This window comes from Apium graveolens, chromosome 4, assembly GCF_009905375.1.
Source record: "Apium graveolens cultivar Ventura chromosome 4, ASM990537v1, whole genome shotgun sequence".
NCBI lineage: Eukaryota > Viridiplantae > Streptophyta > Magnoliopsida > Apiales > Apiaceae > Apium > Apium graveolens.
In genome coordinates, this window is record NC_133650.1 from 313,485,696 (window position 1) to 313,504,605 (window position 18,910).

Consider the following 18,910-nt stretch of genomic DNA (forward strand, 5'->3'; position numbering starts at 1 on the left):
GAATGAAAAGCAAACCTAATGAACTTAAAATATACCAAATTTAAGCATTCAAGCACGATGACAAACTAACAAGTTAGGTAGGATTATTATTTTCATGCAATTCGCAGTGCACAGAGTGCATATTCAGTACCATAACCAAGATCAACAGCAAACGTGCTCTTTGTAGATAAATCATGTGCAGCTATCCAGCTAAATAAAACATGTATATTAATAAAAATATTCATTTTACTTGAACAAACTAAAAAAAATAGTAAACCGAACCAACATCTGAGTTACAGCATCTGCTGCATTACAGTACTTGTTTAACCGAAACACTGAACTAAAATTTAACAAACAAAACACAGGGTGCAGTATACGATTAAAAGAACAATATATCTACTGTTCTAGTAAATTACTCTCTTCTGTTCCGGGCACAATCTGGAAAATTGAACTCTACTGATCTCCCATCACTTGGAGCATTCCTGCAACACAAAGTTATTGGCAAACAATCTTGTCAGGTATCGAGATAACAATTATGGTACAAGATCCTGCAATTGTTATTAGTGTAGAAGTGAATAAGGCATAAACCACTCCATGTTCTATTCGGTAATAGGAAAACTTTACTGATATGCTACGTGCAGAAGTGAATACTGTGCAGAAAATGGTTCCAACACATAAACAAAAGACTCAAACTAATAACAGTGAAGATAAACATAAGAAAAAACTACCTTGTCATACTACTTTGTTTCGTAGTTCAAATATCTTAGATCCTCGAACTGGATCCTGCAGACAGAAATTTACCCCTACAAGAGATAAGCCAGTAATTAGCAAATATATTAGTAAACGCATTTTCCCAAATATGAAATATCAGTTAAAAGCAATCTAGCAAAAGATGGTTCAACTCGGTAAGCAGTATCACAATTAAGAAAGAAAATGGCATGTGTTTAGCAAGTACTGTAATCACTCCTCTTCATAACAATAGATATACACCAATATTAATGATAATGATTCAACAAGATACAAAAATGGTGCTCAGTCGAAAGTTCAGGAGTCAGAAACAGCAAGCAAACAAATTCACCAAAAAAAAAAGGGATTGCAAGAAAAAAACCAAAACAATGCAAACACTTGAATTATACTATGACACATGGTTGAGCTTTTTATACCATGTTTTAGAATAGTCCTCACAATAAATTGATACGTTAGCACATGAGATTAATGTCCCATTAATTTGTAAATAAATAAACTGTACCGAATTTCTAACATAATGATGAACGGGAGAGAAATACAGAATTATAGACCCCACAAATAACAACTCATTTTGTACCTTCTCCTTTTTTTTGTATTCTTCTTTTGATTGTCCTTGATGGTTTCTGCTACAGGGGCTCATCCTCGGTGAGTTGTAAGAGACTCTCGGTGTATAGAAATGAACAGAAATGGATAGGAAGCCCACGAATCCCAACATTTGTTAGTGTCTCCTGGTTGAGGTTATACCATGCAAGTGTTGTGTCCAAGGGATTGTACACCTGTAAGAGTAGATCCTTGCCGCTTCTGGAAAAAGCAATAAGTTCATTAGAAGTACCAGTTCTGAGCATTTCCTCTTGCTCCGTAGAAAGTGCTTTGTACCAAGTACTTTCAGCCCCAGGATAGTTCATCAACCACACATCCATGCAAGAACTGGAGTAGTGGATAATACAAAGGTTTTCTCCTACATCATCCATCAATATCCTTTTGGAACTGTCATCCTCCATAGGAGGTAAAGGGACCTCCTTGAACTGTTGAAGTGCAAGATCGAAGCCAAGAATAAAATTCTTGGAATTAATTTGATTCTTAATTGCCGTCCAATGGAGAGATCCACTTGCAAATATGCCCCCATTTTCAGTAAAACTAATATTATTTGGAACGTTTTGAATCCGTGTCCAAGCGTTGGTTTTGAAGCTGTAAACAAAGACTATTAAGTCACCAGAATGAACACAACACTCTGCAATCATGACCACCTTATAATCATCATTAACCTCATCATAACCAAATCCAAATGAGAATCTATCTTTCCATTCAGACGAACTTGGAAACTCAGGTGGCGCGGAAGTTACCTTTTTGAACTTCCTAAGTACCGGATTCAACACAAAAACATCTCTCCCCATATTTTTCAGCACACACATCAAACCATTACAAGCACACACATATTCAGCAGCACAGAGTAACGCCTTGAGCGGATCACATATTTTGACAACAGCGGCAGAATCCTCATCCAAAGAATCGAGACTAGCCAAATAAAACTTTTCATCACCACCAAGTTTCTCTATCATAAGACCAGCACCAGCATTGCGATCACGGCTAGTCTTAAGATGTTTCTTGATAAAAGCAGTACTATCAATAAGAGAGCACCAGTCTTTACACACACTTCGACAACGAAGAACATACTTAACGGGTACTCGACAAAGTATCTCATTGATCATCTCGCAAGGAAGTGCCATTTTACAAATGTAGCACCAGGGTTTGGAAAATGAAAGTTCAGCTAGCAGAGTTGGAGACCAAATGATGAACAAGGATCTGCAATAATTAGGTAAATAGCTTAAACATACGTGAAACAATCATATTTTTTTTGAGATCTTTAGCATTACACGATATATTTACTACAATAAAACTTTAGAGGATATATTTTATACAAAATAACTTTCCTAAATGAATAAAATTTTTCTGTACCAAACATTACATGAACGTCTTCATTTCAAGAAATAAATAAAATTTTCTGATTTTAAAGATATTCAATTATGTAAAACGGCCAAAAAAATAATTCCTAACAGCATACCACACACTACTTAGGATCCTTTCACGCAAAAACATAAACGGCTTAATGGTAATGAGGTTTCCTAGCACCATACCACAAGTTACTTAAAATGATGGACAATTTCGCACACACAAAAATAAAAATTATACTTATGTATGATATGCTGCTCTATGCTAGACCTTTTCAACAATTGGACAACCAAAAATTTTACAACACAGATATAGCAATGAAGAGAAAGGAAGGTTACCCGTCTCAGGTGTAGAGGCTTATTTTGCTTTGGGCGACTCTTTACAACAATGTTATTTTGGACAAGCAGTTCACTTGATTTTGAGGCTCTTACGATTGTTTATATGCTTGAATGAATATTTAATTTAGATTTCACAAGATTTTTTCAGATTTTAAATGGATTATATGAATCTATATTAAATTCTATTGATATTTGATTTAGATTATAGATTTCATAAAAAGTTTATCCATATTTAAAATATGAGTAATAATAGAGGTACAGTACAAGATTAAACACAAAAAATTTATTATAAAATGACGTGGTGCCGGTGATATGGCGTTGTTTTATTGGTTGATATCGGTGTGAATATAGATGGGCCCATTAATTTGGTCAAATTGACATATCATAAAAACCAAGACCTGTCATTTTATATCCAATTTTTTATCTAGAGATATATTCTTAAAATATTAATATATTTAATATAAGCCATTATTGATTTATTAAAATTTCGTTTAAATCGAAAGAGAATACAATTATATTATTATTACTTTGTACCAATAGTTTAATTTAGATTCCTCAAGATATTTTTAAAGTTTAAAAGGATCGTATAAATTTATATTAAACTTTATTGATATTTAATATTCTAAATTTCATAAAAAATTTATCAAAAATTAAAATATGACTAATGTTACAGGTACAAGATTTACAAATTTTATTACAAAATGATGTGGGGACTTTGGGGCATGTTGCGTTGAGGTTTGTGTAATCAACACACATTCTCCATTTTTCATTGGGTTTTTTGACTAGCACAACATTTGCTAGCCAATCCGGATACTTTATTTCACCGATGATATTCGCCTTCAACAATTTTTCGACATCTTCATCAATTGCCTGTTGTCTTTCTGGGGCAAAATTTCTTCGTTTTTGCTTGATGGGTCATTGTTTCGGATCAACGTCCAGGCTTTGCATCGCCACAGATTCATCAATCCCCGGCATGTCTTCCGGGGTCTAGGCGAACACATCCGCATATTCTTTCAAAAGATCAATCAGCTCTCTCTGGAATGCGGTTTCTAGGCCTTTGCCGATTTTAATCTTCCGGATTTGGTTCCAGGATTCCAGCTCTATTTCGATTGTTTGCTGGGCAGGTTCGACCTTTGTCTTCTCCTTAGTTTCAACAAACTTCTGAATTCGGGCCTCAGTATTGGTTATGCTGTATCCGGAGTCCTCGATCATATTGACATCTAGCCTGACCCTTTTACTGAGGTGTTCGCGATGCTTTTTCCTGCTCTGTCCCTTGGGTAGGGTCATTAGCCTCTTTCTGTTACCTGGTTCTGTTTCTTCCATTAGTAAAGCTTGACCGTAGCATCTCCCTGCCATTTCTCTGTCTCCTTTCAATTCTCCATTGCCTCCCGGGGTGGGGAACTTGAGCTTTAAGTTGATGGTTGAGGGGGAAATGATAGCCTATAATAGCACATGCCCAGTATATAAACAAGAGGCCCAACAAGAAGGGCCCATGATCCATCTGTCAGTGACCATGGACCACCCCAGGACACGTGGTAATATCACCACCGTCCAGGTACTCTGGATCCAGAAGGTTCTGACGGCCCGGATTCGGTAGTACATCAGCAAATCAGGGCCGTCCTTACGTCCTACAGTCCAAAATTGCTACCTACGGTCCAGATCAACAGGTTTAAACCCCTAAACCCTAGTGTTAAGCCTATAAAAGGCAGAACAAAAGGAATGTTAGGGGTTACTTCATCTCTCATATATATACACCTATACACACACACACCACTATTTTGATAATTCCAGTTCTACCCCTTTCTCTCCCAAAAACCCAGTCTCTCTCTCACACCGGAGGTGCCGCGGGGACGCCACCCCCCTCCTTCTAGCGCCTATGATAAAGCCAATTCACCCCGCGGTCCTCTTCGTCTCCGTCCTGGACTCGAGCTCCATTTCCACGGAAATGATGGCTGTTGTGTGGTATTTCTTTAGGTGGGAGAGAAAGGGGTAGAAATGGAATTATCTAAATAGTGGCGTGTGTGTATAGGTGTATATATATGAGAGATGAAGTAACCCGTAACGTTCCTTTTGTTCTGCCTTTTATAGGCTTTACACTAGGGTTTAGGGGTTTAAACTTGTTGATTTGGACCGTAGGTAGGTATTTTGGACTATAGGATGTAAGGACGGCCCTGATTTGCTGATGTACTACCGAATCCGGGCCGTCCGAACCTTCTGGATCCAGGGTACCTGGACGGTGGTGATATTGCCACGTGTCCTAGGGGTCCTCCATGGTCACTGACAGTTGGATCCTGGGTCCTTCTTGTTGGGCCTCTTGTTTATATAACAGGGCATGTGCTATTATAGGCTATCACCATCCCAATAACGTATATTTGGAGCTCCGAGTAGATTTCCCATGGTATGAAAAGTATGATTTGAATCTCCAGGCAACTTCAACTAGAAAAGCAGCATAAAAAGAAACATATGAGGGATACCTTTTGAAACCGGCATTCTCTCTTGACTCTAAAAATATACAAAAAATTTTTAAATGAAAAACTAGGCTCACTATAAGAGTTCGTCCGACTGCTCTTGCTGTTACTGCCGAAACTATGTGGTATGGTTAAACAACTACATCGATCGAATTATTTGGGCCTACTCGTTATATTTATCGATTAATTTTACAAGTTATGGAAGATTTTCTATTTTTTATTACACAACTTCGATTAGGCTGTCAGAAATGACTTTCTAGACTCCCGGATTTATCGACTTTAAAACTGACTAATCATTGAATTTACGGGTACAAAATTTGTCGAGTCCGATTGGCGGCAGACCTTCTTCGAAAAGAGATACAAAATATTATAAATTCTAGAATGAATTCAACTCCAGACTTATATTTAAAGATTCATCCTTTTTAAATTTTTAAAAATTAACAGTTTGTAAAGCTGTTCCTAAAAGGCCCAAGAAATTCCTTGAGGAAGATAAAACAGCTATAAAAGGTATGTCTGCCCCTTTCGAACACTTAGTCTCAAAAGGATAGATTAGTATCGATGAGAAGGCCTTAATTGCTTGGCTATACTCGATTAATACCTCCGCTAGTAGTTCTTGGAAGAACATCCTGGATTCTGAAGAAGAGATGAGATATTTATCTAATCGTGTAGTTAAACAAACTTATTTTTTTCATGAATCTTCCGAGTCGAATTCCATATGCATTTTCTTTTATGGATTATAACTAGAACCTCCCCTTTTCTGGATCCATCTCACATCAATAATTCGACCCCTACCGCCTATAGGTAATTTTACACAAGTTTCTTTTGAAGTAGATACCTAAATGCCAAGTACTTTTTCTTCTAAAATCTTCTTTCTAAGAGCTATGAGTTCGGAGAAGAGGAGAGATTCAGAATAGAGAGAGTCCGTATCACCCGAGCAGCTATTAGCCAATACTAATAGATATCTCGAGATATCTATTTACTGATAGTTTGCTCCTAACTGGGGAAGACCCTAGAAGGTAGTAGAAGCAAGCCGAGATGTCGAACCTAAACATGTGCTCGAGAGATAGCTGTCCATACACTGCGTATCCAATCACCATACACTGCGTATCCAATCACGATCTTATAATAAGAATAAGAGATCTTTCTCGATCAATCCCTTTGCCCCTCATTTTTTGAGAATCAGAAAGATCATTTTCAAGTTTGAATTTGTTTAGTATTGTACACAATATGAAAGATTTTTAGATGCATGTATTCCTCCGGGGGATGATTGGGACGTGGGCATAAGGGTGTTTATGACACAATCAATAATTCCCTTCATTTTCAGTTAGACCTTGCTTTAGCTTCGCTAGGCGTTATTACTTCCTTGGTAGCTCATTTCTGATTCTCGAAGAATGAGGGGTAAAGGGATTGATCGAGAAAAATCTCTTGTTCTTATTATAAGATCGTGCTCGGATACGCCGGACAATTATATCTTGCCTCATCTCATGAAGAAGCCTGTGGTACGGGATATAACTGCATGTTAGTTTTTAAATATTCGAATTGCTACGTGAGATAATAGTTTTAGAATATTTGAATTGTTATACGAGAAATGTTATAGTACTCAAAATCGTTATCAAATAATGATGCCTGGGGTTCATATTTGATAATTTTTTTGTTAATAAGATGAGACATGCATGAATAGATATACGCTCATAAATTAAAACTTGATAAATATCGGGTAACATAATCCAATGTAAATTTGCATAAATTCAACAAATTGAGTTTGGGATGGTTAAACATGAGTTCTTTCCTCTTGTCTTCTATGTTTTCAATCTTCAACTCCTGATGAATGAAAAGCAAACCTAATGAACTTAAAATATACCAAATTTAAGCATTCAAGCATGATGACAAACTAACACGTTAGGTAGGATTATTATTTTCATGCAATTCGTAGTGCACAGAGTGCTTATTCAGTATCATAACCAAGATCAACAGCAAACGTGCTTTTTGTAGATAAATCATGTGCAGCTATCCAGCTAAATAAAACATGTATATTAATAAAAATATTCATTTTACTTGAACAAACTAAAAAAAATAGTAAACCGAACCAACATCTGAGCTACAGCATCTGCTGCATTACAGTACTTGTTTAACCGAAACACTGAACTAAAATTTAACAAACAAAACACAGGGTGCAGTAGACGATAAAAAGAACAATATATCTACTGTTCTAGTAAATTACTCTCTTCTGTTCCGGGCACAACCTGGAAAATTGAACTCTACTGATCTCCCATCACTTGGAGCATTCCTGCAACACAAAGTTATTGGCAAACAATCTTGTCAGGTATCGAGATAACAGTTATGGTACAAGATCCTGCAATTGTTATTAGTGTAGAAGTGAATAAGGCATAAACCACTCCATGTTCTATTCGGTAATAGGAAAACTTTACTGATATGCTACGTGCAGAAGTGAATACTGTGCAGAAAATGGTTCCAACACATAAACAAAAGACTCAAACTAATAACAGTGAAGATAAACATAAGAAAAAACTACCTTGTCATACTACTTTGTTTCGTAGTTGAAATATCTTAGATCCTCGAACTGGATCCTGCAGACAGAAATTTACCCCTACAAGAGATAAGCCAGTAATTAGCAAATATATTAGTAAACGCATTTTCCCAAATATGAAATATCAGTTAAAAGCAATCTAGCAAAAGATGGCTCAACTCCGTAAGCAGTATCACAATTAAGAAAGAAAATGGCATGTGTTTAGCAGGTACTGTAATCACTCCTCTTCATAACAATAGATATACACCAATATTAATGATAATGATTCAACAAGATACAAAAATGGTGCTCAGTTGAAAGTTCAGGACTCAGAAACAGCAAACAAACAAATTCACCAAAAAAAAAGGGATTGCAAGAAAAAAACGAAAACAATGCAAACACTTGAATTATACTACAACACATGGTTGAGCTTTTTATACCATGTTTTAGAATAGTCCTCACAATAAATTGATACGTTAGCACATGAGATTAATGTCCCATTAATTTGTAAATAAATAAACTGTACCGAATTTCTAACATAATGATGAACGGGAGAGAAATACAGAATTATAGACCCCACAAATAACAACTCATTTTGTACCTTCTCCTTTTTTTTGTATTCTTCTTTTGATTGTCCTTGATGGTTTCTGCTACAGGGGCTCATCCTCGGTGAGTTGTAAGAGACTCTCGGTGTATAGAAATGAACAGAAATGGATAGGAAGCCCACGAATCCCAACATTTGTTAGTGTCTCCTGGTTGAGGTTATACCATGCAAGTGTTGTGTCCAAGGGATTGTACACCTGTAAGAGTAGATCCTTGCCGCTTCTGGAAAAAGCAATAAGTTCATTAGAAGTACCAGTTCTGAGCATTTCCTCTTGCTCCGTAGAAAGTGCTTTGTACCAAGTACTTTCAGCCCCAGGATAGTTCATCAACCACACATCCATGCAAGAACTGGAGTAGTGGATAATACAAAGGTTTTCTCCTACATCATCCATCAATATCCTTTTGGAACTGTCATCCTCCATAGGAGGTAAAGGGACCTCCTTGAACTGTTGAAGTGCAAGATCGAAGCCAAGAATAAAATTCTTGGAATTAATTTCATTCTTAATTGCCGTCCAATGGAGAGATCCACTTGCAAATATGCCCCCATTTTCAGTAAAACTAATATTATTTGGAACGTTTTGAATCCGTGTCCAAGCGTTGGTTTTGAAGCTGTAAACAAAGACTATTAAGTCACCAGAATGAACACAACACTCTGCAATCATGACCACCTTATAATCATCATTAACCTCATCATAACCAAATCCAAATGAGAATCTATCTTTCCATTCAGCCGAACTTGGAAACTCAGGTGGCGCGGAAGTTACCTTTTTGAACTTCCTAAGTACCGGATTCAACACAAAAACATCTCTCCCCATATTTTTCAGCACACACATCAAACCATTACAAGCACACACATATTCAGCAACACAGAGTAACGCCTTGAGCGGATCACATATTTTGACAACAGCGGCAGAATCCTCATCCAAAGAATCGAGACTAGCCAAATAAAACTTTTCATCACCACCAAGTTTCTCTATCATAAGACCAGCACCAGCATTGCGATCACGGCTAGTCTTAAGATGTTTCTTGACAAAAGCAGTACTATCAATAAGAGAGCACCAGTCTTTACACACACTTCGACAACGAAGAACATACTTAACGGGTACTCGACAAAGTATCTCATCGATCATCTCGCAAGGAAGTGCCATTTTACAAATGTAGCACCAGGGTTTGGAAAATGAAAGTTCAGCTAGCAGAGTTGGAGACCAAATGATGAACAAGGATCTGCAATAATTAGGTAAATAGCTTAAACATACGTGAAACAATCATATTTTGTTTGAGATCTTTAGCATTACACGATATATTTACTACAATAAAACTTTAGAGGATATATTTTATACAAAATAACTTTCCTAAATGAATAAAATTTTTCTGTACCAAACATTACATGAACATCTTCATTTCAAGAAATAAATAAAATTTTCTGATTTTAAAGATATTCAATTATGTAAAACGGCCAAAAAAATAATTCCTAACAGCATACCACACACTACTTAGGATCCTTTCACGCAAAAACATAAACGGCTTAATGGTAATGAGGTTTCCTAGCACCATACCACAAGTTACTTAAAATGATGGACAATTTCGCACACACAAAAATAAAAATTATACTTATGTATGATATGCTGCTCTATGCTAGACCTTTTCAACAATTGGACAACCAAAAATTTTACAACACAGATATAGCAATGAAGAGAAAGGAAGGTTACCCGTCTCAGGTGCAGAGGCTTATTTTGCTTTGGGCGACTCTTTACAACAATGTTATTTTGGACAAGCAGTTCACTTGATTTTGAGGCTCTTACGATTGTTTATATGCTTGAATGAATATTTAATTTAGATTTCACAAGATTTTTTCAGATTTTAAATGGATTATATGAATCTATATTAAATTCTATTGATATTTGATTTAGATTATAGATTTCATAAAAAGTTTATCCATATTTAAAATATGAGTAATAATAGAGGTACAAGATTAAACACAAAAAATTTATTATAAAATGACGTGGTGCCGGTGATATGGCATTTTTTTATTGGTTGATATCGGTGTGAATATAGATGGGCCCATTAATTTGGTCAAATTGACAGATCTTAAAAACCAAGACCTGTCATTTTATATCCAATTTTTTATCTAGAGATATATTCTTAAAATATTAATATATTTAATATAAGCCATTATTGATTTATTAAAATTTCGTTTAAATCGAAAGAGAATACAATTATATTATTATTACTTTGTACCAATAGTTTAATTTAGATTCCTCAAGATATTTTTAAAGTTTAAAAGGATCGTATAAATTTATATTAAACTTTATTGATATTTAATATTCTAAATTTCATAAAAAATTTATCCAAAATTAAAATATGACTAATGTTACAGGTACAAGATTTACAAATTTTATTACAAAATGATGTGGGGACTTTGGGGCATGTTGCGTTGAGGTTTGTGTAATCAACACACATTCTCCATTTTTCATTGGGTTTTTTGACTAGCACAACATTTGCTAGCCAATCCGGATACTTTATTTCACAGATGATATTCGCCTTCAACAATTTTTCGACATCTTCATCAATTGCCTGTTGTCTTTCCGGGACAAAGTTTCTTCGTTTTTGCTTGATGGGTCTTTGTTTCGGATCAACGTCCAGGCTTTGCATCGCCACATATTCGTTAATCCCCGGCATGTCTTCCGGGGTCCAGGCGAACACATCCGCATATTCTTTAAAAAGGTCAATCAGCTCTCTCTGGAATGCGGTTTCTAGGCCTTTGCCGATTTTAATCTTCCGGATTTGGTTCCAGGATTCCAGCTCTATTTCGATTGTTTGCTGGGCAGGTTCGACCTTTGTCTTCTCCTTAGTTTCAACAAACTTCTGAATTCGGGCCTCAGTATTGGTTATGCTGTATCTGGAGTCCTCGATCATATTGACATCTAGCCTGACCCTTTTACTGAGGTGTTCGCGATGCTTTTTCCTGCTCTGTCCCTTGGGTAGGGTCATTAGCCTCTTTCTGTTACCTGGTTCTGTTTCTTCCATTAGTAAAGCTTGACCGTAGCATCTCCCTGCCATTTCTCTGTCTCCTTTCAATTCCTCATTGCCTCCCGGGGTGGGGAACTTGAGCTTTAAGTTGATGGTTGAGGGGGAAATGATAGCCTATAATAGCACATGCCCAGTATATAAACAAGAGGCCCAACAAGAAGGGCCCATGATCCATCTGTCAGTGACCATGGACCACCCCAGGACACGTGGTAATATCACCACCGTCCAGGTACTCTGGATCCAGAAGGTTCTGACGGCCCGGATTCGGTAGTACATCAGCAAATCAGGGCCGTCCTTACGTCCAACAGTTCAAAATTGCTACCTACGGTCCATATCAACAGGTTTAAACCCCTAAACCCTAGTGTGAAGCCTATAAAAGGCAGAACAAAAGGAATGTTAGGGGTTACTTCATCTCTCATATATATACACCTATACACACACACCACTATTTTGATAATTCCAGTTCTACCCCTTTCTCTCCCAAAAACCCAGTCTCTCTCTCACACCGGAGGTGCCGCGGGGACGCCACCCCCTCCTTCTAACGCCTATGATAAAGCCAATTCACCCCGCGGTCCTCTTCGTCTCCGTCCCGGACTCGAGCTCCATTTCCACGGAAATGATGGTTGTTGTGTGGTATTTCTTTAGGTGGGAGAGAAAGGGCTAGAAATGGAATTATCTAAATAGTGGTGTGTGTGTATAGGTGTATATATATGAGAGATGAAGTAACCCGTAACTTTCCTTTTGTTCTGCCTTTTATAGCCTTTACACTAGGGTTTAGGGGTTTAAACTTGTTTATTTGGACCGTAGGTAGGTATTTTGGACTATAGGATGTAAGGACGGCCCTGATTTGCTGATGTACTACCGAATCCGGGCCGTCGGAACCTTCTGGATCCAGGGTACCTGGACGGTGGTGATATTGCCACGTGTCCTAGGGGTCCTCCATGGTCACTGACAGTTGGATCCTGGGCCCTTCTTGTTGGGCCTCTTGTTTATATAACATGGTATGTGCTATTATTAGCTATCACCATCCCAATAGCGTATATTTGGAGCTCCGAGTAGATTTCCCATGGTATGAAAAGTATGATTTGAATCTCCAAGAAACTTCAACTAGAAAAGCAGCATAAAAAGAAACATATGAGGGATACCTTTTGAAACCGGAATTCTCTCTTGACTCTAAAAATATACAAAAACATTTCAAATGAAAAACTAGGCTCACTATAAGAGTTCGTCCGACTGCTCTTGCTGTAATTGCCGAAACTATGTGGTATGGTTAAACAACTACATCGATCGAATTATTTGGGCCTACTCGTTATATTTATCGATTAATTTTACAAGTTATGGAAGATTTTCTATTTTTTATTACACAACTTCGATTAGGCTGTCAGAAATGACTTTCTAGACTCCCGGATTTATCGACTTTAAAACTGACTAATCATTGAATTTACGGGTACAAAATTTGTCGAGTCCGATTGGCGGCAGACCTTCTTCGAAAATAGATACAAAATATTATAAATTCTACAATGAATTCAACTCCGGACTTATATTTAAAGATTCATCCTTTTTAAATTTTTAAAAATTAACAGTTTGTAAAGCTGTTCCTAAAAGGCCCAAGAAATTCCTTGAGGAAGATAAAACAGCTATAAAAGGTATGTCTGCCCTTTTCGAACACTTAGTCTCAAAAGGATAGATTAGTATCGATGAGAAGGCCTTAATTTCTTGGCTATACTCGATTAATACCTCCGCTAGTAGTTCTTGGAAGAACATCCTGGATTCTGAAGAAGAGATGAGATATTTATCTAATCGTGTAGCTAAACAAACTTATTTTTTTCATGAATCTTCCAAGTCGAATTCCATATGCATTTTCTTTTATGGATTATAACTAGAACCTCCCCTTTTCTGGATCCATCTCACATCAATAATTCGACCCCTACCGCCTATAGGTAATTTTACACAAGTTTCTTTTGAAGTAGATACCTAAATGCCAAGTACTTTTTCTTCTAAAATCTTCTTTCTAAGAGCTAAGAGTTCGGAGAAGAGGAGAGATTCAGAAAAGAGAGAGTCCCTATCACCCGAGCAGCTATTAGCCATTACTAATAGATATCTCGAGATATCTATTTACTGATAGTTTGCTCCTAACTGGGGAAGACCCTAGAAGGTAGTAGAAGCAAGCCGAGATGTCGAACCTAAACATGTGCTCGAGAGATAGCTGTCCATACATTGCGTATCCAATCACAATCTTATAATAAGAATAAGAGATCTTTCTCGATCAATCCCTTTGCCCCTCATTTTTTGAGAATCAGAAAGATCATTTTCAAGTTTGAATTTGTTTAGTATTGTACACAATATGAAAGATTTTTAGATGCATGTATTCCTCCGGGGGATGATTGGGATGTGGGCATAAGGGTGTTTATGACACAATCAATAATTCCCTTCATTTTCAGTTAGACCTTGCTTTAGCTTCGTTAGGCGTTATTACTTCCTGGGTAGCTCATTTCTGATTCTCGAAGAATGAGGGGTAAAGGGATTGATCGAGAAAAATCTCTTGTTCTTATTATAAGATCGTGCTCGGATACGCCGGACAATTATATCTTGCCTCATCTCATGAAGAAGCCTACGGTACGGGATATAACTGCATGTTAGTTTTTAAATATTCGAATTGCTACGTGAGATAATAGTTTTCGAATATTTGAATTGTTATACGAGAAATGTTATAGTACTCAAAATCGTTATCAAATAATGATGCCTGAGGTTCATATTTGATAATTTTTTTGTTAATAAGATGAGACATGCATGAATAGATATACGCTCATAAATTAAAACTTGATAAATATCGGGTAACATAATCCAATGTAAATTTGCATAAATTCAACAAATCGAGTTTGGGGTGGTTAAATATGAGTTCTTTCCGCTTGTCTTCTATGTTTTCAATCTTCAACTCCTGATGAATGAAAAGCAAACCTAATGAACTTAAAATATACCAAATTTAAGCATTCAAGCACGATGACAAACTAACAAGTTAGGTAGGATTATTATTTTCATGCAATTCGTAGTGCACATAGTGCTTATTCAGTACCATAACCAAGATCAACAGCAAACGTGCTCTTTGTAGCACTACAAGGAAAATAAGCTTCAACAACGGTTTATGTCCGTTGTCTGATACCCTCTTTTTCCGTTGACTATTGAGCCGCCGTCTGTTAGTTGGATCAGACAACGACTAAAAAACATTGTCTGAGATTATACAGACAATGATTATGGATTAAGCCCGTTGTATTACATCCTCGAAAAGACAACATTTTTTGCTTGTTTTCGTCGTAACTAGCGACATTACTCAAGGGTTCTCACAAACTCAGAAAACCGTTGTGTAAGGTATAACATTAAAACTAATCCTACAACACTTATTGTTGTATAAACGTTGTTGTGTATTCAGATAGACAACAAAAATGAAATTAAGCTCGTAGAACTCTTGTAATAAATTTCTACACACAACAGTTTTGGATTTTAATGTATGGCATGATCAGATACATACAACTGTTTATTTGTCCAAACGTATTGCATGAATACCTTTGATACAATATCTTAATATTATATAGACAATGGTTTACTAGTGTTGTGAGAGTTAATTTTGCACCAAAGTTTTGTGTTCGAAAGCATTGTTTTAGTATTAAAGACATGATATTTTAATGAAGCTTGGTTGTTAAAAGCGTTGTCTTACACAAAATATAAACAAAAGTTCTAAAGTTAATCCATGATCGAAAATCACAGCAACATAGTTATACAAAAGCTAAAAGCATATTGATATCACTGCCTTCACAAGTCTAAGATTTCTACAACAAATTAAAGAAAATATAGAGTCTACAAGGATTTTCACCTTCTCTTCACGTCTTCCGCAAGAGCTATGTTGTCCTTGCAATATCATTACAGCATGTGATAGGCAATTTCCCAATCTGGAGAAAACAATCTTCAAAATAAATCGACAACATAATTACATAATTACAACACAATTACATACAACATAATTACATAGAAAATCATTTATCCTTGTAACAAACTTTTGGATGTGATTGACCTAAATGTACACTGGATACTGTTAGATATCATAAAGGGATGTACACTAGATTTTTTTAAATAAGAAAGAGTAATTTGAGAGAGATTTAAAATCTATAAGTTTTAAGAAAAATAGAACTTGGCACCTGGTTTTTTCTGTACATGTGGATGGTAGCAACTCTGCTGGTCAGGACTATCAATAGATCACCTGCTGAATTTATCCCTTTCCCCTCTCACCTGCATTATATGACTATCAACACACTTTTTAATAAAAGATATTCAACCTAGTTAACTAGAACAAATTTTATCTTGTGTAAGCTTAGAAACATACCTAGTTTAGCATGTTAAGGATAGTTTCTCAAGTGAAAACATAATATTTGTGCTGAAAATTGAACTCATATTTGCAATTTTGTGTGGACAGAAGGAAGGCAGGCATACAGGAAGAAGTGATCATGACTACATTGGCTAGATCTGGTCGTTGTTCAAGTGCACTGAAAAAGTTTCGGGAAATAATATTGAGCATCTTCTTGAACTGGGATCTATATCTTCTGTATAGAGCAAAGCCTGCCATCTGGGCAAGGAAACATAACATTAAATTTGATACTACTTTAGCAATTGTATATAATGATAAGAATTTCTTGATCATACTTCAATAAAGGTCTGCAATGAAACAGCAGTGTATAAATTGGCTGGAAGAGCATTCAAAAATCTGGCCATCCATGCCCAGCCTTCTTCAATTCCATGTGGGTTCTTAACTCCTTCAGCTTCTGTCTAAAAACCAACACGACTCACATAGTTTCCGTGATACTTAAAACTAGAAACGAGCAACTTGAAACTAAAAACGAGCAAGCACAATGACTCAAATATTCTACAGACATTAGTGCTAGATCAAAGAGATGCACCTGAACAAGTGCTACATATAGCTTCATACATGACCTCACTCGTTCTACATATGTATCACTGTTTCCAAGCTTTCCATCTTCTTCTTGATATCCAATGGCTTTGTTGTAAGCTTCTTTTTTTTAAATACTGACTCAGAGTAACTCATATACTTTGGAACACTGTATATGCAGACCCTGTTTAATTCAGCAAGAAGAATTTCCATGGTTTGTGGAACCTAGAAACATGTAAACATGTAAGACTTTTAACATTAATAATCTAAGCACCACATTTATTTCACTGATAGGAACAAGGACAGTAGAAGACGAAACACATAAAAACTAGATATCTCATCTTGTGCAATGACATCCACGATTGAGCATGTCAAGCATCACCGACCTAATTTCTATAGCAGTTGATGTTATTCAGCCAAAAAATGTAACTGTGTCAGTTCTTAGCTGATCACATATTTGCATTTCATATAGAGTGGTGGGAATCCTAAAATCATTACACAGTCCAGATGGATAATACCTTATACAGAGATGTTACGGAAACTATCATATAGCATTCAAGCAAGTCATAACAGACACACCCACAAAACTGCTACTGGGAGAAGAAAAAATCACTTACATCTTAAATCACACAGAAACAAACCTACACAAATCATCAAAACACTCAATTTTCTTCTTAAGCTTCAATTTTCCCCTCCACATCCCCTTTACTTACTTGTACGCACAAAATAAGAACTAAAATCAGCACAAAATAAGAACTAAAATGAGAGAGAGAGTTAGACAGAGAGAGAGAGAGAGAGAGAGAGAGAGAGAGAGAGTGATACCTCAAAATTAAAGACAAGCACCTTCCATTGAATCCACAAATAAGCCCTAAAGCCTTAGTTTTGAACACAAACTAAAACCCCAAATTGAAGTCGAATTGACACCCTAAACGGAACCATACTCCATTAAAGAAACATACAAATCAATCAAAGGAGGCTCAAATCAAAGCAAATATTTATGTATGTATAGATTTTTCATAACAAGGAGAGTAGAGGGGGAGAAAGAGAGGGAGAGAGGGAAGGGGAGAGACCACAACCTAAATCAAAACTCAATAGGATCACAATCTTCTTTGGAATACCAACTCAATTCAAGCAGATGAGATCCTTCGGATCGGAAATGGAAGCACAAACAGCGGACGGCTATGAAGTTAATTCGTCATTCAGAGTGTAATTAGTGTTTGAAATAGAGGTGGATTGAGAGGGTTAGGAGGGAGAGAGAGAGAGAGAGAGATATTTAGATTTGTGTACTTTGGTGTTTTATGTTTACAGAGAAGGAGATGAAATGGGGCATGGGAGGGGGAGGGGGAAGCGGGTAATGAAAAGAAAAGAAGGGGGAAATGAAAAGTTGAAGGAGGGAAACCAGTTATAACAAGAAAACTCGATAAATAAATATTGTATACTTATAAATTTTTTATAAATAGATTTAAGAATTTTTTTTTATAAAATAATATAAAATAAATTTGAATGTTTTTAATATTTTAATATGACAAAAGCTAATATATTTTTATATTCGTTGTCGAGAGGGGTACTTTTACCGGATTTTTCTAATCCTGATATGCAAAATGAATTTCAAATTTTTTAATAATTTTTTCATATGACTAAAACTGATATATCCTAACATCCGTACGGTTGGATCGTCAAAAAAATCATTTTAAAAATTAATCTTGTAAATCGGGAACGAGTCTCGTTGTCGGGATGAGTACTTTTACCAGATTTTTCTAATCCTGACATGCAAGATGAATTTCAAATTTTTTAATAATTTTTTCATATGACTAAAATTGATATATTTTTAACATCCGTACGGTTGGATCGTCGAAAAATCATTTTAAAAATTAATCTTATAAGTCGGGAACGAGTCTCATTGTCGGGATGAGTACTTTTACCAGATTTTTCTAATCCTGACATGCAAAATGAATTTCAAATTTTTTAATAATTTTTTCTTATGACTAAAATCGATATATCTTAACATCCGTACTATTGGATCGTCGAAAAATCATTTTAAAAAATTAATCCTGTAAATCGGGAACGAGTCTCGTTGTCGGGAGGGGTACTTTTACCAGATTTTTCTAATCCTGACATGCAAAATGAATTTCAAATTTTTTAATAATTTGTTCTTATGACTCAAATCAATATATCTTAACATCCGTATGGTTGGATCATCGAAAAATCATTTTAAAAAATTAATCCTGTAAATCGGGAACGAGTCTCGTTGTCGAGAGGGGTACTTTTACCAGATTTTTCTAATCCTGGCATGCAAAATGAATTTCAAATTTTTTAATAATTTTTTCTTATG

General features: G+C 36.0%; 1 protein-coding gene and 1 long non-coding RNA gene across 2 annotated transcripts; both read right to left on the reverse strand.

Annotated features, from left to right (window-relative positions):
• Positions 1-394: 394 nt before the first annotated feature.
• Positions 395-1,760, reverse strand: LOC141717356 (uncharacterized). Its single transcript, XR_012573602.1, has 3 exons — positions 1,304-1,760; positions 708-782; positions 395-461 (listed from the first exon to the last, which is right to left on the reverse strand). It is a non-coding gene; the product is annotated as an uncharacterized LOC141717356 (long non-coding RNA).
• A 109-nt stretch (positions 1,761-1,869) lies between these two features.
• Positions 1,870-2,453, reverse strand: LOC141720208 (F-box protein CPR1-like). Its single transcript, XM_074522558.1, has 2 exons — positions 1,974-2,453; positions 1,870-1,914 (listed from the first exon to the last, which is right to left on the reverse strand). The coding sequence occupies exons 1-2, from the start codon at positions 2,451-2,453 to the stop codon at positions 1,870-1,872; spliced, it is 525 nt and encodes a 174-aa protein (XP_074378659.1).
• Positions 2,454-18,910: the final 16,457 nt, after the last annotated feature.